At 32.6% G+C, this 25,956-nt stretch overlaps 1 protein-coding gene across 1 annotated transcript in view; it reads left to right on the top strand.

The window, feature by feature from the left end:
* Nucleotides 1-25,956, top strand: part of CADM2 (cell adhesion molecule 2) — a 417,999-nt gene that overhangs the window by 254,000 nt on the left and 138,043 nt on the right. Inside the window, exon 8 of the mRNA XM_042782039.1 lies at nucleotides 13,810-13,929. Coding sequence (XP_042637973.1) covers nucleotides 13,810-13,929 — 120 coding nt within the window. The remainder of the gene's footprint in view (nucleotides 1-13,809; nucleotides 13,930-25,956) is intronic.

The following is a 25,956-nucleotide window of genomic DNA, read 5'->3' as shown; positions in this document are numbered from 1 at the left end:
ACTCTACGGCAAAGAGATGGCTCTTCTCTAGTCATGTTTTGAGTGGCTTCCAACATGAGGGGCTCATCTTCCAGCACATATCAGAAAATATCCACTGATATTCATAAGATTTTCACTGGCTAATTTACTCAGAACTACATTTTCTTGCTCTTCTTCCCGACTTATCTTTGTCTGGAAGCTCCATTGAAACTCTGGGTGATCCTGCTGGTATTTGAAGTACTAGTGGCATTGATCTCAGCATCACAGCAAACATGCTAGCCAACATAGTACAACAAACTGACAGACAGGTACTACCCTAGAATTATGCAAAATGCAATACTGTATGAAACTAAGTAGATCTTAGAAATTTTTGAATGATTAAGTTTATTTTATTTATTTATTTATTTATTTATGAATCTAATTACAGAAAAGAAGCTCTGGTAGCATAGTGCCTAAGGCACTTGACTGCTAACCAGGAGGCTGGCGGTTCAAACCCACCAGCCACTCCTCGGAAGGAAGGTTGGGCAATCCTACTTCCATAGTGATAACTGCCTCGGAAACCCAAGGAGGGGTGCCTATGAGTCGGGGCCGACTCGATGGCAAATAACAACAAATACAACAACAACAATTACAGAAAAGGAGCTCTGGTGGCAGAGTACCTAAGGCATTTGACTGCTAACCAGAAGGCTGATGGTTCAAACCCACCAGCCACTCCTCAGAAGGAAGGTTGGCCAATCTACTTCCATAGTGGTACTGCCTCAGAAACTCAAGGAGGGGTTGCTATGAGTCACATCTGACTCCAGGGCAGTGAGTTTGGTTTTGGTTAATTACAGAATAATATAAGATGCTTGGGTGAATTCTCGAGCTTTCCCCAAAAGAATTTTTTGATGTAAAGTTTAATTCTTTGTCAAGTTCTATTCTAGACCCCACATTTTAATTTCTCACACACAAGAAAATCAATCCAATTGGTGCTATTTTTGTCAGGTATTTATTTTGTAACAGTGCAAGCAATATTGGAAGAAAAATGATACATTAAGTCTGTATACAACTTTGCCATTTAAAAATGGCACTAGTGTATAAAATTTTTCAGTTCTTAATACCACTTCAGTAGGGTAGGAAAATGGACATACGTGATGATTAGACTGTGTCTACACACAAGCTTCTTGAAAACACTTGAGCTGAGAGTTCAACATCTAGCATTGTGCAAAATTCAACATTGGGAAATATTACGCAGCCAACTAGGAATGACCAATTGGAATTAAATTAGGCAAATTCCTATAGACACACCCTGGAAGTTTTAATGCCAAAGAGAACATAACCACTGAATGTTTCCCCATAATAAGTTAAATCTCTGGATAAGTATTCAAAGAAAGCTTTCAGTTTATGTTGACCTATATTTTCAGTGACATAAGTGAAGTACGATCAATCAGTTTCACCCATAGTCTGCTAAGTATTTCTCTCACCTAATTGTTACTCACCTAATGTAAACTGGGTGCACGGTGTACAACATGTCAGATTGTGTTGGAAGCAATGTGACACAAAAGATGTAGAGAATTAGAAGGAAGTGAAAACAACAACAAAAACAATATTCTTATATGAAAAGTATTTAGTAGCTTTTTTTAAGGTAATTCAAGTGGGGAAAATTTATGTTTTTCCAGTGTTTGTGAGCTAACAAACAGCATGATTTCCTAAATACCCACACTACCTTTAGTTAGTTGGCAGTTGACATATTTCTAATAAATACTTCTCCAAGCACTTTGTAAGAAGTCATTTTTGACTTTGCTTTTTGAACTACAATTCATCAAATGCACCCCATGGATTAATGCTATTCATGCTGTTAGATAAATGCTGTGAAGTTCAACAGTAGTTTACCTAGGATTATTGACACAAGTAATGAGAGGCTGGATGAAACACTGAAACCATATTACACTCTGTTTAAAAGGGCTCCAATTGGGTTCATTACAAAATAAAGTCTCTCACCCCCTTTTTGCACACAGAATATAATGTTTCATTAGTCACTGGTTGTATAAAAATAAAAAGCTAGTCTCTCCTCTTAATGGTTTGACTGTTGCAAAACCCTACTAAATGATGAAATTTGAGTGGCATTTCGATCTATCATGAATGTTGTATGCATTTAGGAATGGAGTGATAAGTGATCATTTGTGAGAACTTTACCCCTTTATCTTTTACACCAAGGTTGATTTTACATTAGTTGGGATAATTTAATATAGCTCTAGCACAAAATGGTTTTCTTTTCTTTTCTTTTTTTTGTTTCATGTGCTAAGACCTGGGTCTTTGACATTCCCAGAGTTGCCTAGATTGTATTGATTCTTAAAGTGAGGTCTGAACCCTTTCCTGTGAAATCATCTAAAATCTAGATGCCTTGCTAATGGTTAGATTTTATTCTTTGGGTGTCAGTGGAAATTCATTATGTAAATATTACCACATTTAATAGTTAACAGCACTGACATTCTGTGTTATGGACATGAGTGGGTTTTTTTGTCCCCTCCTAATTACACCTTTCCAAATTTCAGCTTTAGAACTATAGATGGTAGTTTGAAATTAGCAGTCTAAAATTCATCTCATAGAAAGGCCTAATGAATATCAGAATACAAGTACCTGTAGGATTATGCATTATCCTTATGAAACATTTTATTGTGGAGGTTCCATTAAGAGAGAAAGTCACATTTTTCATTAACAAGCTCAACAATGGAAAAATTAATCTGTTAAATTGGCAGCCACAGTTATTATTTCTTGTGAGCACAATGTTTTTTTCTTTTCTTTTCTCTTTTTTACTTTTGTACACAAATATTGAAGTCTCATGTTATCTTTGAGATCATGTTATATATTTGTTTGTTTGGAATAACTGATTACTTCTGTATTTTTAACTGTCTTGAAATATTCCATTCCACACTATTCTTAAGTTTTGGAGGGCTTGAATTGTGAAAAATATGTTCATTCACCAACTGTATTTAGTACTTATATATTGATTGCAGAGACACTATGAGAAATATAAAGGTGAAAAGTTATAGTTTAATATGGGAGATAATTTAAGCATCCAAATAATTATAATACAAGGTAGAAGAGAGTCTATATGAAGATGGACATGTAATTATGTAGATGTTCAGAATTTTGAGTATGTAGTGCCCATGTCTGGAATTAATAATAATAATAAAAAAATGTAACATTTCTGGATTATCCATAAACAAAGGGCATACATCATGAGTGGAAGTATCCAGCACATTATCAGGTACACATATGTACAATAAATTACTGCTATTATTATTATTATTTTATTAATATTACAATATAAATATTACTGTAATATAAATATAATATATATAAATATTAGTACTTATTACTGGTCAAAGTCCCACCTCTGGTTTCATTATTGGCCTTTATTATACAAAAGAATAACTCCACTTCAGTGCTCTGCTAGGAAACTTACCCAAGTTGCATACAATTTTCCTCCCATAGGCTCCCTGATTATAAATTATACCCAGATTATACATTAGGTTAATGTCCTATTGCAGGAAAAAGAATTCTAAATTCTTGCTAGCTAAGTAATATAGAGCTTAAAAATTCTATAGTATACCAAACTAGTAACATATAGAGAAAGATAAAATTTATATTACCTTCTTTCTTGAAAGCAACATCAATTTCAGAGGATTTCTGTAAAATATCTTCTCCCCAAGCAAAGGCCATCCACACCTGAATCTTCCATTAAGAGAGCATGGCAGATACTCAGTTATCACACAGGGAATGGTTGCATATTGTTACTAATGACCACATACTAATTTTATTTTGTGGATTGGAAGTAATTCAAGTTCTTACATTTAGATGTTATTAAAAAAAACTCTTTAGAAAACCTCAGAAATTTGTAATCCCTGAGAAATTTTGCAAAAAAATATTTATGAAGTATGAGAAACAAAACTCACTATTTCCCACAAATCCTGAACATCTCGCTCCCAGTTTCCCAAAGTATTTTAATTTCCTTTATGTGAGAGAAGTTCATATCTACTCCTTAAAATGCAGCATTTTCCTTAAGATTAACAGAGTTGCTGCAAATCAAGTGTCAAATCCAGCCTCACAGCCTTCCCAGGATTTGGGAAGCAATCCAAGAACATACTTAGAAACAATGAGTAACACATTTCTTCTTCTACTAATAGCTGCCCTAGTCTCGCAGCTCCACATTATAGAAAACAATAAAAGCAGGAAGTCAGATTAGAGCTTCAGTGGAGAACCCAAGTAGTGTCAGAAATGTTTTTTTTTTTTTTTTTAACTATATTCCTCCTCCCTCTTAAAGATTACTCTATCACGATAATAACCCTGATATGACATTTAAAATTATTTTGCTACAGCTTTAACTGATACCCTTAGTTCACTATTTTTCTACATTTATGAATCAATTTTTATGACAATTTGGTCTATATTATTTTTATTTTGAATGAAAGTACCCTATGTACATCCTTCCACATATTCACTTCTCTTTATATATATTGCTTTTTTAATGAACTTTATTTACATAACCCTATAAAGGCAAGTAAAATTTTCCATAACAGTTTTATCATTGTGAAATAGAGTAAAAAGTTTGTTTGCATTTCTGCCATGCCAATCAGTTTTCTTATAATTGTAACTTGGTATCTCTAAAACATCATTTGACAGCTATGGTTTGATTTGCCTATTTGTTCATGTGTCTCTTAAAATAAATCCTGATGAAAAATGGGATAATCTGTTTTTTCTTTTTTTACATTTCCCAGATAACTTGTCTAAGAAATAACACATCTATAGAATAGTGTTCATCTTCAAGTCATTTCCCTATTTCCACACTTTTATCCCTTCAATCTGTTTCCCACACAGCTGCAATATGTAAGTGGTTTAAATACATATTACTTCATGCACATTCACCATTTACATTTCTCTAAAGACATTACATCACGCTTATTATAAAACACAAATTTTGATTACCCTGGTTTAGTAAACCCTGCATAAAACGGCTGCCATCTACATCTGTGGCATCTCTTATCCCTCTTCTTGAACTCACTTCTGTGTCCTCGGCCTTCTTTCAGCTCCTTTAAGTATCAAGCCTATTTTTCATTGAGGATGAGGAATAATGTCAAGGATTCTGATTTTTCACAAATCTAGATCCTTCTTGTTCAGATGCCAGATTAAATGACTCTTCTAAGAGAGGCCTTTTTTGGTCCTGGTTAAAGTGGCCCAGTCATATAATATCATTTCCTTTTAAATCTCTGAAGAACTTCTATCATTATTTGATATTGTTTATTTGCATATTTGATTGCATACTATATATATGTATATACACATGCACATATATTATATATGAGTGTATGTGCATATCTGTACATATATGGATATATATTCTTGTTTACGCCCTAGATTATGACTCCCTAAAAAGCAGGGATCTTATGGCTAACGTATACGTCTTTATCCCTAGCTCCTGCAACCTGATGCCATCAAGTCAATTCCAAATCATAGAGACTATATAGGGCAGAGTAAAACTGCCTCATAGGGTCTCCAAGCCTGTAATATTCATGGGAGCGGACTGCCTCATTTTTCTTCCACAAAGTGGCTAGTGGCATCTGAGTGGCTGGTGCATTCAAACTACTATCCTAGTTAACAGCCAAGCACTTAACCACTGCTCCATCAGGGTTCCTAAAACACTACCTTGCAAATAGTCCCAAACTAAGCCCATTGCTGTATCTGATTCATGACAACCCCTCCTTGGGTTTCTGAGGTGGTATCACTATGGAATTAGATTGCCCAACCTTCCTTCCGAGGAGTGGCTGGTAGGTTTGAACCGCCAGCCTTCTGGTTAGCAGTCAAATGCCTTAGGCACTATGCTACCAGAGCTCCTTACAAATAGTAGTCACACAAATAATATGTCTTTAATAATTAAGATCATATCCTTTTCTTTCCAACAGGAAATATTTCAAAAGAATTTTACATGCAAATATATGGTGACCCTGACTTCTACAGTTAAGTGTGCCACCTCAACACTATCTGAAAGGCTTTAGTGGGCAATTCATGAAAACTAGAACCAATTTCCCAGGTATCTTCCTGAATAAGCAAAATCAGAATCATAATTGACATTTCGTTGTCACACAATCAAAAATCTTTGCTTTTTCCCATTCTGAGAGAAGAAATGAGATACAGGTATACCCCATTTTTCAAAAATTTGCTTAAAGTCACTTTGATTTTACAAAAGACCTATATAACCAAAAGAAATCCAAAGAAGATTTTCACTTTATGAAAAGGGAAAGAGAGCCTAACATCCAGGAGTTTTGCAGCTTGCTGTTAAAAGACGAAGTGTGTGCACATTCTGAGTGGCCAGACTGAAGTTGCCATGCTCCTTCCCTGGGAGCTATCCTATACATACATTATTGAAACTTTATATAGGCTGTGTCTTTTTTATGTCATTCTTCATTTCACTATAAGTTAGTATAGTTTTAGGCTTTATATGTTGTTTGATATGATTTAGAGATTGTTTTTTGGGTCTAAGAATGCTCAAAAATTTTTCCCATATTTATACACTCCTCGGAAGGAAGGTTGGGCAATCCTACTTCCGTAGTGATACTGCCTCGGAAACCCAGGGAGGGGTCGCTATGAGTCAGGGCTGACTCGACGGCACATAACAACAACAACAATAACAAATTAATGATAATTGCTTCTTTGTTTTATGCCATTTCATCTTATGAAAATTTTTCATAGGAATACTCTACTTTTGGGTAGAGGGGGAAATTCTGTGTATTTACTTGTCAATCAATGTGTAAATGCTACCAAAGATAAGTAATTAAGAGTTCAGAACATGCACTACTGTGTATAGAGCAGTATCTCTAATAAATGCCTTATAAATTAGAAGAATTATACAGTTAACCAGAAATATGTCTGTCTTTTTGTAAAATCATATGATAATTGCTAATATGTTGAGTCCCTAGGTAACTGGAAAGTCGTTTTGTTCTTTGCAATTCTATCTCATCTCCCAAAGAGATAGCATTTCTATCTAGCCAGATAATCTTGAATGAGATATGACCTTTATATTATTGTGGTATAGGAACTAATATTTTACTACTTCAGAAAATCTTTCTTGAATATCTACTACATACAAAGTACTGCATCAGGTACTGCAGACCCTAGTCAGAATAAATACTCCCAATTGAGTTTAGAATTCTTAGTAAATTATAAAAGAGTCTGTTTCATGATGTGATTTCAGACATGCTTTCAAGTTTCCCTAGTAAAAGATAATATTCCATCAAAAAAACCGTATGCGAGAATATGGTATTCCACCATTAGAACTATACTTTAACTAAAATATTGACTTCCTATGGAAACCATCTTTTAAGTTTAAATGATCTGGGAAGACTATCAATTTATTTCACTATTTCCCTAGTGGGAATCGGTTGATTAAATAATTTTTCTTCACTTGAAAAAATGGACTCTACATAAAAACTCTGAGTATTAGGGATACTAGGATATAAGGAGATATTAAAAGAGTAGCTCAATATTTGCTTCTTAGAAATTCTATTTTATCTGATGCTTAGTCTTTATTATGGATTATCCTCTATTGACATATTGAAGTGGCTCTACTCTCTCTATACATGCATCAGAAGTAGCTAGCTGCAAACAACCCTTGCCAATTATAGTATAGCAAGTTTATTGTAACAATCATTGAAAGTTTCTCATATTTCCTATATTTTGTATATAACTAAACTTTAGTATCACAATATTAATACTATATTTGAATGCATTTTACATTATCTTACAAAAAGTAAGAGTAACAAGCATGTATGTGAAAATTAGAATCTACTAATTCTAATGCAATCTACTTCCGTAGTGACACTGCCTCGGCAACCCAAGGAGAGGTCGCTATGAGTCGGGTCCGACTCGACCGCACATAATAACAACAATTCTAATGCTATGTAATAACTTTCAACTATAGTTTAATGACTATTTTTCAATGTTTTGTCACCTTAATAACATTGTGTTTCCCCACCCCTTCCACAAAGGAACATGCGGCTTAGTTATGCACTATGAATAATTGGCTCAGGATTCTGGAAGCCATTTTACTCTTTTATGGAATTTGTGTGTTGGTTAAGAAAATAAATCAAAGTGAGCAAGAAAAACAAAACAAAATCAAGATATTTCTAGTAATTTCCTGGGTAATGTATCTATATGTTGTTGTTGGTTGCCATTGTGTTGATTCTGATTCATGGTGATCTCATTTGTTACAGAGTAAAACTGCTCCATAGAGTATTCTTGGCTGTATCCTAATGGAAACAGATTGCAAGTTGTTTTCTCCCATGATACCATACAGGGTTTGAACTGCCAACCTTTAGGTTAGAGTCAACAGCAAACCATTTATGCCACCACTCCCTTAAAAAATAAAATAAAATAAAAACACTGCCATCAAGGTGATTCTGTCTCATAGTGCCCTGTAGAATAGACTAGAACTGCACCATATGGTTTCCAAGACTGTAATTTTTGCAGAAGCACATTTTCTTCCACAGAGCAACTGTTGTTTTGAACCTACAACCTTTTGGTTTGCAGAAGAGCATTTAACCAACTGCAAACGAGAGCTCTTCCAAATCTATATAGTAATGTGAATATACAACATAGTATGAATCTAGCAACTATTTTACAGAATGAAAAGATGAGCATTGTAAAACAATAAGACAGACAAAGTTGAAGAGAGGTTTTAATCATAAGCTATGTTTAAATACAGATGGCTCAATATGAAGAGTGATTGTTCTCTCCTAAAATGAACACTGATATTGAAATTTTACTTGTCACATTCAGATTATCATTGTTTTTTTTTTTCAACTACACATGAAGTTAACCTAAATTTTGAGAGAGACATTAGACTTATAATATAAAGCATCACAAGAATTTAATTTAATTGCTTTTTTTTAAATCTGAACCAAGACATTTAGGGCCTCTCTGCATCTCCTCAAGTATTATGCAAAAATTTACAATATTCTTGAGTGAAGATGCTTTGAGTATAGAATGTCAGTTGTGACCTGTCACTCCTTAAGAACTTGGCTCATAAGGATATATATATAAATGATTATGCCAAAATGCTTTATTTTTTTTAGTTGAGAGAGAATAGATTCATAAAGGTTAAATTATTTGCAAAATGTCTCTTAGCTATTTCATAACAGAGCCTATATGAAAAATCTAGATATTTGGGTTTCTCATTTAGTGTTACTATTGTACCACACTTACCTTGAAAAATGATATTTGATTAATTATTATTATTCTTTTTTGGTGGGTGACAAAAATATTTTTCCACAGGATATTTATATTCTCACAGAACAGCAAGTTTTTGAACAAAGTGCCTGATTTACTTGTAGGTAGAAAGAACTAAGAGGATTGCAGTAGGTGGAGCTAAGCGATACAGGATCATCCACTTGAAAGGCATATGTTTTTTTCCTGCTTTAAAATCCACTTGTGTCAGTTTGGAATGTAAAAAGATATTTTAAAAATGAATCTTTTTTTTTCCCAAATAATAGGCTGATTTTATTCATAAACTTTTATTGTAATTACATAGGACTGTCGGTTAACGCCTACAGTTTAAACTTGCAGTGCTTTTCATTTCTCAAGAACAAACCTTTTTTTTTTTATTGTATAAGGATTCCATTTAGTACTCAGAGCCAGTGGAAGCTATCAGAAGGATGAAAAGGAATTCATTCAATTCTAATTTTTAAAAAGATTCCTTTTTAAGAAGTAGATGAGGTTACTATATGACTCTCAAGGAGGAAACAAGCACTGGTAAGTTGAAGCCTTGTCAACCTGGTGGTTGTCATTTAAGTAAAAAGAGCCTTAGTACTCTTATCCATTCTTATGCTGTACTCTAAATAAGCTGCTACGCAGAGCTGAACATAACGGCAGCAGATAAACTCCCTTCTTTTATGCATAAGCAGAAGCGAATACAATAAACTCTTCCCGTTACCATTGCTTCTAATGGCAATGGATTTAACAGTAACCAGGTTAAGGGTGCACAATTATTTTAAGGTAATTACATCTGAATAGCTTATATCAAAAAGACACTTTTTACTTTAACATTTGTAGTGTGTGTCAAGTTCTAACTCTTCTGTGTCTCTACTATGGTCTCTTGATTACCCTAGGACCACCCTGGGGTGTTAGTCATATAAAGCAGAAAGGAAGTAGACAGTTGGATTCCAGACTAAATGGTAGCAGTTTTTCTCCTTATTAAATACTTAGCCCTTGGAGAAAGCAAGCAGGTTGGACTTCTGGGACTCTTTAGAATTTATTTTGCTTGGAAAATCCATTCTGAATGGGCCAGAATGCTATTTTTAAAAAGAGAAACTGCCACAAAACTAAACAGGTTGACAAGTTAGAAATTACTATACACTGAATTTGTAGAGAACAGAACATACCTTTAACCTGAAAAGCTTGTTACTGGAAAAAAGGTGCTTTACCACTTTTCAGTTTATTGTATGTGGTACTTGTTGGAACTCATTTCATTTTGACAAGGTTATACAAGATCTGTTGTTCTCTAATAAGCTCCAATGACAAAATGTGGTTGCATTTTTTTAAAATTCTTTCATTACAACATGAACAAAAAAACACTTCAATTATTTTAAATTGGATGATACAATTTAGACTATAATATTTTTAAAAAAATATTGAAAATATGCATTCAGAATCTGGATTTTAACTTTTTAATAATCATGTAGACTTAATTATTAGTAGGGTTCCTCAAAAATCTCCTCATATGTAATCAAAAAAGAGAGGTGAAGCAATTTTTGCAGGGAATGACCATATATATAATGCTCAAATACTGATTCATATTATTAAAAATATTGTTTAACTATTGACATCATTTTATAAATCAAAGCCAAAATCATTACCTTCAAGTTGTTTTCAACTCATAGAGACACTATAAGATAGAGTATAGATTTCCAAGGATATAATCTTTATGGAAGTAAACTCCCACTGAGTGGCTGGTGGGCTCAAACTGCTAGCCTTCTGTTTAGCAGCTGAGTACTTACTTAACCAATGTGCCACCAGGGATCCTTACTATTTGTAAAACCAATATCAAATCCAAAGCAGGGATCTAGGCACCCTGAGGAAGTGTGCATGAAACTTTTCCTTTCTGTTATCTTACAATCCAATTAGTTCATGAAAATTAATAAATAAATAGAAACAACGTATGCTAAGTATTAAATGAATTTTATAGCTTCCTTAATTTCAACTACTTATGAGCTTTGATACATATTCAGTGTACTACATCCCTTATTAAGAGGGAAAATAGCAGAATTTGTATGTAATTCTTACTCATGTGCTATCCCTGTGGTGCAAATGGTTAATGGCTTACATCTAAACCAAAGGTTAGAGGTTTATGTCTACCCAAAGCTCTGGTAGCGTAGTGCCTACGACACTTGACTGCTAAGCAGAAGGCTGGGGGTTCAAACCCACCAGCCACTCCTCGGAAAGAAGGTTGGGCAATCTACTTCCATAGAGATACCACCTCGGAAACCCAAGAGGGGTTGCTATGAATTGGGTCTGACTTGACTGCACATAAAACAACAACAACAACAACAAAGGTGTCTTAGAAAAAGGCCCTGGTGATCTACTTCTTAAAAAATCAGCCGCTGAAAACCCTTTGGCAAACTGTTCTCTTCTGACCTATATGCTTTGAAATCAACTTGATGATAACTATTTATTTTTCATTAATTTATATTAACCTATTGTCTGATAGCAAATAATTAAATATTTTATGATCGCTTATGTGTTTGGTAACATCAAATTCTTTACATGGAGTTTTAAAGGGTTACTTTTATTTCATATTCTTGTATGTGACAGCCCTAGAAGATATTGGCCTTTTCATTTATTAGATGCATTCATTTTAAAAGCCTAATGATCAAACTGGGAGCTCTGGTAGCATAGTGCCTAAGGCACTTGACTGCTAACCAGAAGGCTGGCAGTTCAAACCCACCAGCCACTCCTCAGAAGGCAGGTTGGGCAATCTACTTCTATAGTGATACTACCTCAGAAACCCAAGGAGGGGTCGCTATGAGTCAAGTCTGACTCGACGGCACATAACAACAACAATGAGCAAATTATTTTGTGACCGATGAAAAATTACTATTTTCTATTTTAGATATGCATGAGAGCTACAGAGCACACATGCTTTTTATTAATAAGTAAATAAATAAATTAGCATTTGCCTCCAGTCTGATTGTCTCCCAATTATTTAAGAAAGTATATCATGAAATAAGAAATTAATATAAAAACTATCAAGCAGAAAGTATATGTGTGTTTGTAAGTAATATTTATTCACTTATAATGTTGTTAAAGTCAGGTCTGCTTTATGATCATGGTAATGAACTCCAGGAAATACCCATTTTCCCTGGTGATTAATGTAGCACCGTTCCATTTTCAGAAGGTTGTTTTCTTAATTTGACTGGCCAGGAAGCATTTTCCCTGTTGAAAAACAGGTGTAAACATCAATACTCAAGATAAGAGAGTGATCACATGCTGTTTTTTGATGTCTCCAGTGTAGAGAATTCAGCAGGTAAAGTCTGCAGATTGAGTGGGGCTATTTATCAGAAGTAAAGAACTAAAAAATTTTTGGTGTAACTCAAAGACTTTCACTGAGAGGATGACAGGAAACCTTTTAATAGCAAAATAATCTGTCAAATATTCTGAATATGTAGGGACTGTGTGTCAAACATGTGGAATCAAACTCCAACCTAGTAATCACAGGTAAATTATGAACTGTTTCTAATTTCCTCACTGTGTAAATTATGCCCCTATCCATTTGAGACAAAGCTTGACTCTTCAGGAAATTGCTGAGGGTCTCATAGCTTGACACGGGCTGTATTGTTTCACTGTTCTCTGTGGTGCTCTTCATATTTTCAGCTGGTTCTGAGAGAAAGGAAGGAAGATTTTGGCATTAATTGTCAAACTCTTCCTTCTGTTTATTATTTTCTCTATATTTGCATCTACTGTTAACTTACAGCAACTTTGACTAATCACAGATTAGAGATGAATGTTATGGTTCAAGCGTATGTTCAATAACCTTTCCTAGTTTTGCCATATTAAAATAAATTGTAAGCTTTCAGAATATTGAGTGTCATGCTAGTTGACTCAACACTTGTTAAAGACTCCTAGGTACTGCAAAATTAGTAGGAGGCGTTACCAGCTAATCAGGGTAAGAATTATAAGACTCTAAATTGTGCATTAACGTCATTTGTGAGAAATGGAGAAGCAAATAATAATAATTGTAACAATAATAATGACAGGCTTTTTTTGTTTCTAAAAATCGCTTTCATCCTATTTCCTATCATTAAGTTTTTCTAAAAGAAAAACAAAAATAACATTTAACATGCATATATTCATTCATTAACATCCCTTTAATCTTATATGGTGTTGTTATTTATGTTTATTTCTTTATGTGTGTTTCTTTATTTACTATGACAAAGCATGTCATTTTTTTTCTTTGTTTTACCTATCTGTATTTTGCTACTGCATGTAAAATCTTTTAAATGGCTCAGTGAATAAATGGATTCTTGTCATTTTAAATTTCACTCTAAATATTAAAAACAGTTTTGTTACTTGCAAAGATTACTCCAACTTTTTCTTTTGCTTTGAACTGGAGCACAAAAAAAGAAGTGAAAAAAAAAAATGACAAGTACTGGTGGTACAGTCAGTGTTGTACCTGATAATTTGTTTAAGCCTATAAAGGTTAAATAAAATACGTGTATTTATAATTTGATTCGTTTTGTGTTTCTCTTTTGTTTGCATGATATGATTTTCTTTTATATTTTGTTTTTTTCCACTCACCAGATGTTCCCAACACTTTGCTTTCCACTACTATCATCCCCTCCCTTACCACTGCAACAGTCACAACCTCTGTAGCCATAACAACCAGCCCAACCACATCTGCAACAACCAGCAGCATGAGAGGTACAGTATGCTTCTTTGTTATGGCCTGCAAAACACATTGAATGAAGCTTTACAGGGGCTTTGAAAAAGGGAAGAAAACTGAGATCCATTTTTGTTTAATTATAAGCAGTAATTATGTCACCTAAATTATTACCAATTAGAGTTATGGGAATAGAATGTGAGAAAACATGTATGCTTTATTTCGTTTCTAGTGTCACTTAGGACTAATATTAAACAAACTCCAGGATATAGGTAAAAATATATGGGGCTCACCAAATTTGAGCAAATTTTAAATGTAAAAATGGAATACTGTTTTTGTCTTGCCTGGACAAAATGCAAAGAAATAACATGTTTAAGGATGCAGAGGTAACTTACTTTTTGTAAGATACTACTTTAATGTTCATGAGTTGTTATTCTTCTGCAACCAGATTAGAACTCCTACAGTGCCAAATTTGTTTTATAATTTATTTAATCTATAGAGTCATCATAAATTATTCATCATGTAGAACTTTGAGATAAATATCTAAAACTATGTCATCCTAAAGTGACCTGCTGAGTATATCTACTTATTCCACTAACAGAACATTCTAAAAAAGAACATTCTAGAGTGGTCAGAATGATTGGAATTGATATTTGTCCCTGAGTCATTTCTGGTATTAGTTTATAAATATGCATTTTAGCTTCAAGAACAGCAGCCTTGAAGAAATTAAAGTTATTCTTAAGGGCAAATGAAAGAATTACGTTGTAGTTGAGATATATAAAAAAGCTTCTTAAGTAATTATTAAGTTGTAGTAGACTTTGAATAAGTAGAGATAGTTGCTTTAAAGCATTATAGAAAAATTTGCTTTAAACTTAATACAGCATAAATAATATTCACAGCATAGTTGTCTTATTTAAATTTGTCTTTCCTTCTTATTTGTGTTTTGTGTCATTTTGGCTATACTAATATGTATTAAACTTAAAAATTTAACTTGAAAATTCTGAGAATTTACCTCAGTATATATAATTAAGTTATACTAAGGTCATGTTTAATATTATTTTCTTCATTTATGAAAGTTATTTTATTAGATTATTTGTTTTCTGTGAGAATTTTATTATTCCTGACATTAAATTGAGTTGTGAGTTCTGACTTGACAATTTCTATAGTTTTTCTTTCTCTTGTCCAAGAAAAAGATTCTATTATTGATGGTCATTTTTTAAATATCATGCCAACTATATTCTACAATGCACAAGATTGGTAACATAAGATAGCAAGATAACAAACTTAAGTTTACTAATGCTATCAATAAGAATTTCATAAAAAGTACCTAGTCATTTTAGTATGGCTGAACAAGCTTTATTTGAGTTAAATCTACAAGTATGAAGAGTTAAAAGTCTTACTAAAAAGCATTTATATAAAATGAGAGAGGCATTCTCTCATTTTATTTGAAGAGAGGCAATCAACATGAAGCAAAAATGTAAAACATATTTTATGATACATGAAATAAAACTTGAAAATTCCACTATGCTTTAATTTTTTATTTTATCCAATAATTATTAGAAACAAAATTTAAATAAAATGCAATTAGTGTTGCATATTTACAAAATCTCTAAGATAATATTAAATTCTGACTACAAACAAAGTACTTTAATGGAATAGGAGGGAAGTATATTGAGTTCACACACATGCACATACATATACACACTTACTTATAACGTGAAAATCTTATAATTAACTAGACCTTCTTTCTTCAACAATATTTTTTATCAAGTATCTACTTGCAATATGCCAAGCCCTAAAATTATTTGAATAGAATTTATTGTATCTAAAATTATTAGCTATTGGAATAATGAGTTTTTCCCCAATTTGTGTTTGGGATGTTTATTGAACAAAACTCTTATTTCTTCTAAAGATTTTGTGTAACACTTTGGAATAAAGGTACTAATATGCACGCACACCCATATACCCTTACAAACACAAACACATATTTTGAACACATACGTGGAGAAAGAGGGAGGCGAGGAGAGGAAGGAAGAAGTGGAAGGAGAGAGAAGGGGTGGGACAGACAGACTGTGCTACAATAAAAGGAAAAGTATTTTATTTCAAAGTGAAGTTAACAATAATTTTTTAATCTTATTTTATGTAGAACACAGGTGGAATTTGTCCTATTGCCCATTTTCCCTATTAAACTGGGATCAATTTTCTACTTTTTCAGGATAAATTTATTTACTTTTTCAAGCTTTCTTTTGTGAATTGTACACCATGGACACAAAAGGTGTTTAAAAAAATTAATCTCTCTCTCAAATACACAAATAAATTTCAAAGATATAACACACATACATATATGACTTCCTACTTTTTATTTAGGGTTCATATTTTTTCAATGGTGACAAGCTATTTGGAATTAAAAATTTATTTTTAAGTTAGACAATTCATATGATCTATTTTACAACCACTCCTCGGAAGGAAGTTTGGGCAATCCTACTTCTGTAGTGATACTGCCTCGGAAACCCAAGGAGGGGTCACTATGAGTCAGATCTGACTCGATGGCACATAACAACAACAACAACAACATTTTACAAGAAAAAGATAACAGCATTTGTATTAAATGTTAGCCTAATACCCAATATCCCTCATATTTTCAACAAACAACTGAGGAAAATTCATCAATCTGTCCTGCATTATTAAAGTTCTATTTAGTTCCATATTCCATATTTGGGGGAGACAGATTCATTCAGTTCACAAACATTGTTATGACTTTTACACTCTATCCTTTCTATATTATGATATCCCTTTATTAATATAATGGATTTTTTATATAAAATTTTTTCTTGAACAGAATTCAATTATTTATAAATTAGTCTATGATGTTTCAAACTTATGATTAAAAAATAGAATTATGATCAGAATATGTTACCTAAGAAAGCTGAGATCTAAAGAAAAGGATTTTTTTTCAGCCTGCAATATTTTTTTGTTGTTTATTTATTTAATATCTCTCATGCAATAATCTGAAATAAGCTAAATGCATTTGGTTTTATTGAGTTTAAATGATTTATTTGAATTTCACAATCTATAACATTTATGCATATCTATTTAATAAACAAACACAGAGGAATTACTGTTAATATCTCCATTTACTCATTTTCACCATTCACATCATTACTAAATGTCCCATCCTATGACGTGATACACATCAGATGTAAAATCAATTTAAAAAATCATAACTGTGGCTATATTGAAAATCAAGATACAAGGGAGCAAATGAATATTTATTAACCTGTACTTAAATTCTCAAGTCATAATCTTGAGAATTCTACCTCCCTTCAGTTTGTCTCTAAAATCCATCCCTGTTTTGGAGAAGAGGATATTGAACCATATGAGAGAAAAAGTAGACAATTAACAGTATCCTGTTATCTATACAAAGGAACTCAGGTGGCAGGTGGTTATAGCATTTAGTTCTTAACCTAAAGGTCAGCAGTTTGAACCCTCCAGTCACTGGGTGGAAGAAAGATGTGTCAGTCTGTTTCTGAACAATTTACAGCCTTGGAAATCCTATGGGAGAGTTCTGTTCTGTCCTATAAGGTCACTATGAGTTAGAATCAATTCAGTGACAGTGGGTTTGGTTGTTTTTTGTTATATACAAGGAGGAATCCTGGTGGAGCGATGGTTAAGCACTCAGCTGCTAACTCAGAGGTGCGCAGTTCAATCCCACCAGCTGCTCCATGGGAGAAAGAAGTGACAGCCTGCCTCTGTAAAGATTTGCAACCTTTGAAACCCATGTGGGGCAGTTCTACTCTGTCCTATAGGTGGCTGTGAGTTGGAATCCAATCCTTAGCAGTGATTTTTCGGTTTGGTTGTTTGTATACAAAGAATATTTAAGTATAGAGAAACAAACCAACTTGAACAGAAATGCACAAGATGGAAAATAAGTGAACTCTGGAGATGTTTTTTAGTATACAATTTGATTCTTCTGTTTACAAAGTGTTTGATCTTGTTCATCAGAAAAAAATGAGAAATAATAAAAACAGTAAATCCCCATGGTTATTTTAAAAATTGGATAATATCTAAGGTTCTGAAATCATAATAACACTCAATGTATGGCAGGATTATTGCTCAGTTTATTTTAGTATATATATTTGCATGTATTTGTATCATACAATTAATGAAATAGTAGAATTTTCCTGTAAGTAATTATAGTTTTAATTATAGTGAGATTACATGTGTGAGTGCACTGATTGCTTTTTTAATTTCAAACTTTTTTTTATTATATAAAGACAAGATATTAGATAAAAGTGACCCTAGAGCACTTGGAAAACACACATACCTCTATAAATATATGTAGATAGATAGATAGATAGATAGATATGTATATATGTATATATATTCACACACATATATACACACATATATATTTCATTGACATATCACAACAGTTTATAAATTTTCAATAAAGTGTATAGTAATCATAATCTGTCTTATATGTAAATATGAACATTTTATATATTTTATTTTTTTCCATTACAAAAGACCATTGCCAAAACCATTTTAATTTCTGCATTTGGAAATTGCCACTTTTGACTACTGGCCAGACTAACCTTGTCTTTCAGAAGGGCATATGCATGACTTGCTATAAATGTTTTTTTTTGTTGTTGTTGTTCCTTGTTTTAGGTCACTGTGATAACTATTAATAAATTGCTGTTGTTGTTACTGTTATGTGCCGTCGAGTCGGACCTGACTCATAGCAACCCCTCCATGGGTTTCCAAGGCAGTATCACTATGGAAATAGATTGCTCAACATCAATTATAAAATGGTTCTGAAGGATATGATATAATTTCTGGTATCAATATAAGAATTATTTTAATATGACTTGCTTAATTTGAAAGCACTTTTTTAGTTATATAATTTCAATTTCCTACCCACCAGCCACTCCTCGGAAGGAAGGTTGGGCAATCCTACTTCCGTAGTGATACTGCCTTGGAAACCCAAGGAGGGGTCGCTATGAGTCGGGGCCGACTCGACGGCATATAACAACAACAACATGTCATGATAAGAATATTAAAGGGTTGAACTTTCAGCAGACATATATGAGACATACATTTTCTGTGATTTTTAAACTGAGAACTTGTAATGAAAACTTTTATACTTACAAGATATAAAATCATTTTTGAAAAATTTCTTAAACTCTTGATGAACTATTCCTCCTCTTAGTAGTAGTGGTCTATGTGAGACTGTAAATGCTCTGTAAGTATAGGAAAGAAAGAACAGAAATGAGCAAAAGTTGTAAAATATATGATATACTCTCTGTCTTAATGGTAAGAGTGTAAATCTTACTACTGTATTCCTTTCCATATATCAGGAAAGGTAAAAACTCTTTCTAGAAGTTATGTTGAAAATCAGTATAAAAATTCAAATGAGTTATTGGACTCAAATGGTAAAATTAGAATTTTATATTAATAAAAGCTTCATTATTTGTCTAGTAATCTTACACAATTTATTATTTATAATAGGACCAACTATAATAGAATTTTTTTCAATAATGGCACACCAAAACAAAAACAAAGGATTTTTAGTTTAGAAATCAAACATTATCTAACTATCCAGAAGTACAATAATAATGGCTAGACTCACATAACTTCAATATGGATAACCAACTTTTCAGAATTTAATTGTGCACTGATTTTATTTCATATGGTAAGTAATAAATTACTAGATGACATATTTTAACTAATTCATATGAATGGAATGAATTTTATCACATGACTAGAATGAAAATAGTTCCTATTTAGATATTATGGGCTTGTGTCTTTTAGCCAATAAGCTGTCATTGTTTTGCAAAATTATCTTAATCACAAAACTTAATTATTTAAATGTACACAATTGTAGGGATATGTTTGACCAATGATATAATTCTGAAACCAATAATATAACGTGTTAAGATTTCTGAAAACTCTTAATATATTACTGCTTTTCCTCTTTAAAGGCTTTTTGAAGTGATCTTAGTAACTTATAAAAAAAATCATGCATATAAAATTTGGTTATTGCAATTGAAAACAAAAGTCACTTAAATATTTACTATGTGTCAGCATAGAAAGATGGTTTTGGAACTATAAAACTCCACTCATATTTAATGTGGGAATTTTCAATGAACAAGTGCCTAAAACTTAGCTTATAGCTTATGAAATAGTGTTATTTGTATGAAAGTTCCTTTACCTCAAATATCGTTTCATCTTTCCAGCTTCAAAATTAAACTAAACTAAGCAGAAAATGCATACATATATACATAAAACTACTGTCTGAGGGCATTTATTTAATTAAATTACATTAAAAAGCAACAATGGTCTATTCACTATCTCCTTTACATAAAAAGAAACTCCAATGAACCTTTATTTATTTTCAGTTGCTTTCGTTAATGTGTCCCTCTTTCTCTCTTTGGTTTAATTACTTAAATAAATTGAATATAGAAAGATAAAGAAACATTTATCAGAATGAAAGAAAAAGAAAGCACTGAGAAAAAAATGAATGGAGTAAAATCATTGTAGCTCTGAGTTAGTTACTATAAAAGCATGCAAATAGAACATTTGGAATTGTAGAATATATCATGTTGACACAGTTAAATCCCAAAGTGTGCAAATCAAGAAGTTTTTTATGAGCTTGTATTATGAGCATTTAGCTATTAAAAATGTTTCTAGTTTTATTGGTGGTTATAAAACAGAATTTTCATGGTGTTGTGAGCTTTTAAAAATTAAGTGTCAATATGTTGTTGTTTTTTTCACTACACAAAAATTAAGTAATAATTCTATATCCAGATGGTCTATATAGACAAACCTGCTTATCTTCAAAAAGACAGGTTTCTATATTTAGGCTATAAATGTAGTTAAATTGGAATTAGTCTTCAAAAATATTAGTGTATGACGTTTACTCAGTTTTTCACTTAAATGTGTGAAGCATGGTTTGTAATGAAATCAAGATACTATAAATACTTCACACTTGGAAAGAGCAATACGTATGCTGTATAGCTAGAAACACTTTCAACCCTGTTGTAAGTTCCAAACCATGTTGTCAGTGCTGATGAGGAGGCTACAGATTAGATGGGCATGGGTAAGAACGTTATCTAGAGGTCCTGGTCCTTTCATCAGTTATTTAAATTATTCAAGAATGGCACTGAATGCTGAAGATGAGTAACATGATCTCATAAAGTATAACAATGCATATCTTTGATAATATGCAACCATTTGCACAAGAAAATGAAAGACTTTACCTCTGACTTGTATGATAAAGATTTTTAAATTGTTAAATAATTATTTATTTTTTGGCATTTGGAAATTATTTGAAGAAAACCTAGTTACATTTTCTTTCCAAAACCAGTTATTAAGGGAAGCAGAACACTTATGCTCTATTCTGTTTTCAAAGGGCACTCTTGTGGTTTGTGCAATTTAAAACATCAAACATTTTCAAGAGTTTCAGTTTAAGCTTGTTTATTTAATTAATTTATTTTTTAAGCTTAGAACAATATGAACAGAAATCTTTTTCCCATTAGTTTTTTTTTTCTTTTAAATAAAAAGTTCTGTTAATATTTTTTTAAAACCTACATCAATTTAGAAATGTCCTAGTTAATTTTAAAGCAATAATCTTTTATTTAATATAATCTAATAATATACACAGGTTTCATGCAAAACAACCTCCAAGAAAGATAATGAAATATTTACTGGTGGATTATGTGCCATCTATTAAACTAATTTTTATATAATAGCCATGTGTATTTAATTATTAAATTAAAAATTAACTATTGTTATTTTATTCCAGAAAGCACACTACTTACAAAATATCAAGGCTAAAGTAGGTTTCATAGTACTAGGATGATATTATGTTTTACTATTAAAAGCATGGCCTACAGATAGGACTAAATGTATTTCCAGAAAATCTTTAAAATTATTTTTAAAATCATTAATAAACTAAACTGGTTGTAACTTTCTTACTAACCAATGAATTAAATTTAAGAGCTGTGCCTGTGAAGCTGAAAAAATTGCTGGCACTGCCCTTGCTTCTTTGACACTCCACTTGAAACACAGTTAATAACCTTCTGTGTAAGCTTGGTGAAACACCGAATTGATACTAATTATACCAACTTTGGGATAGAAGGTGACCTTGACTTCAGCTGGAACTTTCTGCCAGGACAATAAATAAGAACAAATGCCACAAAGCATGACTTCTGAGAAGAGTCTAATATAATCTATTAACTTTGCAGAGTTCATGGCATTCCAATAAGTGCTCAGATAATTGTAATATTTTAAAACATCTCTTGCTTCAATAATACAGTAGTTTTTTTTTTTTTTTTTTAATTTCTCTGGATTTCAAGCAATCCCCCATTAGCTTTCTGCACTCATTTAAATTAAGCCGTGGCCAGAAAATTAAAAGCTACTTGATGCAAAGTGTGTATAAGGTGATTGCTAGGCAAAGGGACAGATTTTTCTGAGTGGTTTGTGAAATAAGCATATAACGTTTATACAGTTTTAGTTTCAGAACAGCTTACACTGAAGCTGTGATAATATGGACTTATAAATCAAGAAATATCTATAAAATGATTAAGAAAAATGACTAAGAAAAAGCAGTTGTCCCAATAGGTCTGCAGGTTTAAACTATTGCAAAAAAACCTGTCAAGACCAATAGTGTGTAGAAGTTTTGAAGTGAAAAATTCGAGTTCTACACTGTTAAAGAAGAAAAGGTCAATAAAGTTACTATAAATGCTAACTGGGGTGAATAAGAGCAGAAATTAACCTTTCTTCACTAATATTGTTCAAACAATTACATAGTGTAAAGGGAATTCTGTTTGAGGTGTTTGGGATAATAAATGGAAATATCAATTTATTTTTCATTTTAGAAAAAAAGAGATCAACTCAAATCTTCTCAGGATTATTTTATTCACCTTATTATTTAAAAAAGGATGCTGAGCAATAAGTGTTTAAATGGGTAAGGGGAAAAGAATTTTGAAGTAACAAGAGAAATTCCATTAGATTCATTGATAAACATAAGTTTTCAAAAATATTTGAACCAAGTTTTATATTTAAGAATTCAACTCAAAACTCACTGCTGTTGAGTCAGATCCAACTCATAGCGATCCCTCCTTGAGTTTCCGAGGAGGTATCTCTACAAAAGTAGATTGCCCTATCTTCCTTCAAGGAGTGGCTGGTGGGTTTGAACTGCCAGCCTTCCTGTTAGCAATCAAATGCCTTAGGCACCACACCACCAGAGGAGCTCCTAAGCGTGTAAAAACTACAATCCATAATAAATATTACTGGTAAAATTTCCCACCCCTGGTTTAAATAGGGTGTAATTCAGGATGCCAGCAGGAAATTAATAGCAGCCTCAAAAAAGTGTGAAGCTTGAGTGTTAAGTGAAGAGGTGCTTAAGAGACGTATAGGCAGAGTTTAGGTAACTAATAAGATATGAAGTAGCACACTAGAACTAATGATCACAAGATGCTATTAGAACCACTATACTTTAAGGACCAAAGAAAGTGAACAAGGTTATCCCCATCAGAGAAAGACTGGAGCCAGAAAAGGGGTAGCTTGAAAAGTGCAGTAGTCATAGGACATAGCCCATACCACAACCTCAACCAGGGGAGGATATTTGGGGAAAAGGGAATAAATACTGGACAATGATCTCTTGATTTTCATTGACCAAATCCAACTGGGTATCAGACATCAAGGAATGTTAAGTGAAAAAAAAGCAGAGAAGCTACATCCCAAAACACAGAGCAGGTAGATGGAGGATAGATTTGGGACCAAATGGAAAAAGAACAGTGTAGACATGTGGATTTAACATGTATCATCTAACTTATGAACTCAGGGTATTTAGATGTCGGGATTTATTTATTTTTGGATTTCTCCTATATGAAGACATAGTACAAGTATACAATAGACAATAAGTGATAGAAGTTAATGGTGATGGTAAAAATGGCAGAACTTTCAATTCATTTTAATATATAATTTCTTTTACAGGCTATAATTGAGAAGAAACAAATACTCTAGAGGATAGTGGGCAGATTATGAAACTTAGTAGGGCTGGCTTAATTATTATATACAACAGATCTGGAGAATCTCATTTTGCATTTAGACAGCCCACTTTCCAAGAGTTCACAATTTTGAATCTTAGTTCCTCGTTTAAATGAGTTTTCTCATTTAAAATATTCTCAAATGTACTTGTGCAGATAGAAACTATTTCTTTTTGTTTGAATTAAGTGGTTTGTGAAACTCGGTTGCAGAAGAAAAAAAAAAGCTCTAAAAATGAGCTAGCAGTAAGTTAATAATAAATTGATACAGATATGTCCTATTAATTTTCTATTAAAGGAATTTTAGTGTAACAAAGACAAATAATTTTTAGTCCTGAGATAATAGCTTTTCTGAAAAGAAAATCATTTCTTGAGAGAAGATTTTAGAAACAGCAATCACAGTCCTTAATATCTAACATGATTTATCTGCCTTTGAAGTTTTTAAAGTATTAGTATATTATTAATTCGCTTAAGTTGGCAGATAAACATGTAAAATAAAACTATTTGCCTTGCTTTAACTCTGTAGTATATCTACTTGTCTATGTTACAGCATGTGTCCCTTGATATTTTACCACTGATAGGCCAGAAAGCTTTATTCAGAGTGGGATTTTAGAATAATTTATATAAAGATATTTCTAAATATCCTGTTTTTAGTCTTAGGAGTCAGCTGGAAATTGAGCAAGGCATCCCAAAATATTGTTTTCAGAACTAAAAAGCAAATCTTCACTCATTTTCTTTTCTTCCTGCCAGGTTATATCCAAATATGTTCAATCTTAAATTCAAGTCAAAAGAAACACATATGTAAATAAGAAAACATTCTATCAGATGCTTCATATTTACATTTCTGATTACCAAACTTAATATTTAGCAATCTTTCAATATAGGATTTTTCTTTGATAATTTATCAGTGGGTGGTTTTCATGGTAACTGTTATTATAATGAAGTGGTGTTTTACTAAACACACACACACAAAAAAAAACAATTAGCATGTGTTCCTATCTGAATGTATACTTATTCTTTCAGTGGGGTAACAGCAAATACTAAATCTGGATTCAATGAGACAGTGAACATAATTGCTATGGGAGAATATTTTGGTTGTCATCCTGACATATACATGTAATCTTGAACAAGTCCATTCATATTTCTATACCCTTGTGGGCTATGTGATATCCAAGATGTTTCTCAATTCTTGTGTTGTATGAAATATAATCTGAATATTTGGCTCCCCTATAAGTATTGTAATCCATACTGAAGATATGATTGCACCTCAACGTAAAGAAAATAAAAATCCTCACAATTGGAGCAATAAGCAACATCATGATAAATGGAGAAAAGATTGATATTGTCAAGGATTTCATTTTACTTGGATTCACAATCAATACCCATGGAAATAGCAGTCAAGAAATCAATGTATTGCATCGGTAAAATCTACTGCAAAAGACATCTTTAAAAATTTTAAGAACAAATATGTACCTTTGAGGATTAAGGTGTACCTGACCCAAGCCATGATATTTTCATTAGAAGATTGTGAAAGCTGGTCAATGAACAAAGAAGACCACAGAGGAATTAATGCATTTGAATTGTGGTGTTGGTGAAGAACTGTTAGAAGAACAAACCAATTAGTCTTAGAGGAATTACAGCTGGAATGCTCCTTAGACCCAAGAATGGTCAGATTTTGTCTCTCATACTTTGGTCATGATGAAAGGATCAGGCCCTGGAGAGACTATCATGGCTGGGTAAACTGGAGGGTCAGTGAGAAAGGGGAGGACCCTCAATGAAATGGATTGATAGTGGCTCTGATGATGGACTCAAGTATGACAATGATTCTGATGCTATAGGATCAGGCAGTGTGTCATTCTGTTGTACATGGATTTTTCTGAGCTGAAACTGACTTGATGGCACTTAACAACAACAATATCAGTATTGTGAGGCGGGGCAAGATGGCGGACTAGGCAGAAGGATTGCACAGACCCTCTTCAACAAAGAAAAGGGAAACCAATAAATACAGACACAGAAGAT

The sequence above is a fragment of the Orycteropus afer genome, unplaced genomic scaffold (assembly GCF_000298275.1).
Source record: "Orycteropus afer afer isolate SDZICR_OR568_19922 unplaced genomic scaffold, OryAfe1.0 scaffold00225, whole genome shotgun sequence".
Taxonomy (NCBI): domain Eukaryota; kingdom Metazoa; phylum Chordata; class Mammalia; order Tubulidentata; family Orycteropodidae; genus Orycteropus; species Orycteropus afer.
Note: the sequence above shows the minus strand (reverse complement) of the source record. Positions and strands in the feature narration are given on the sequence as shown.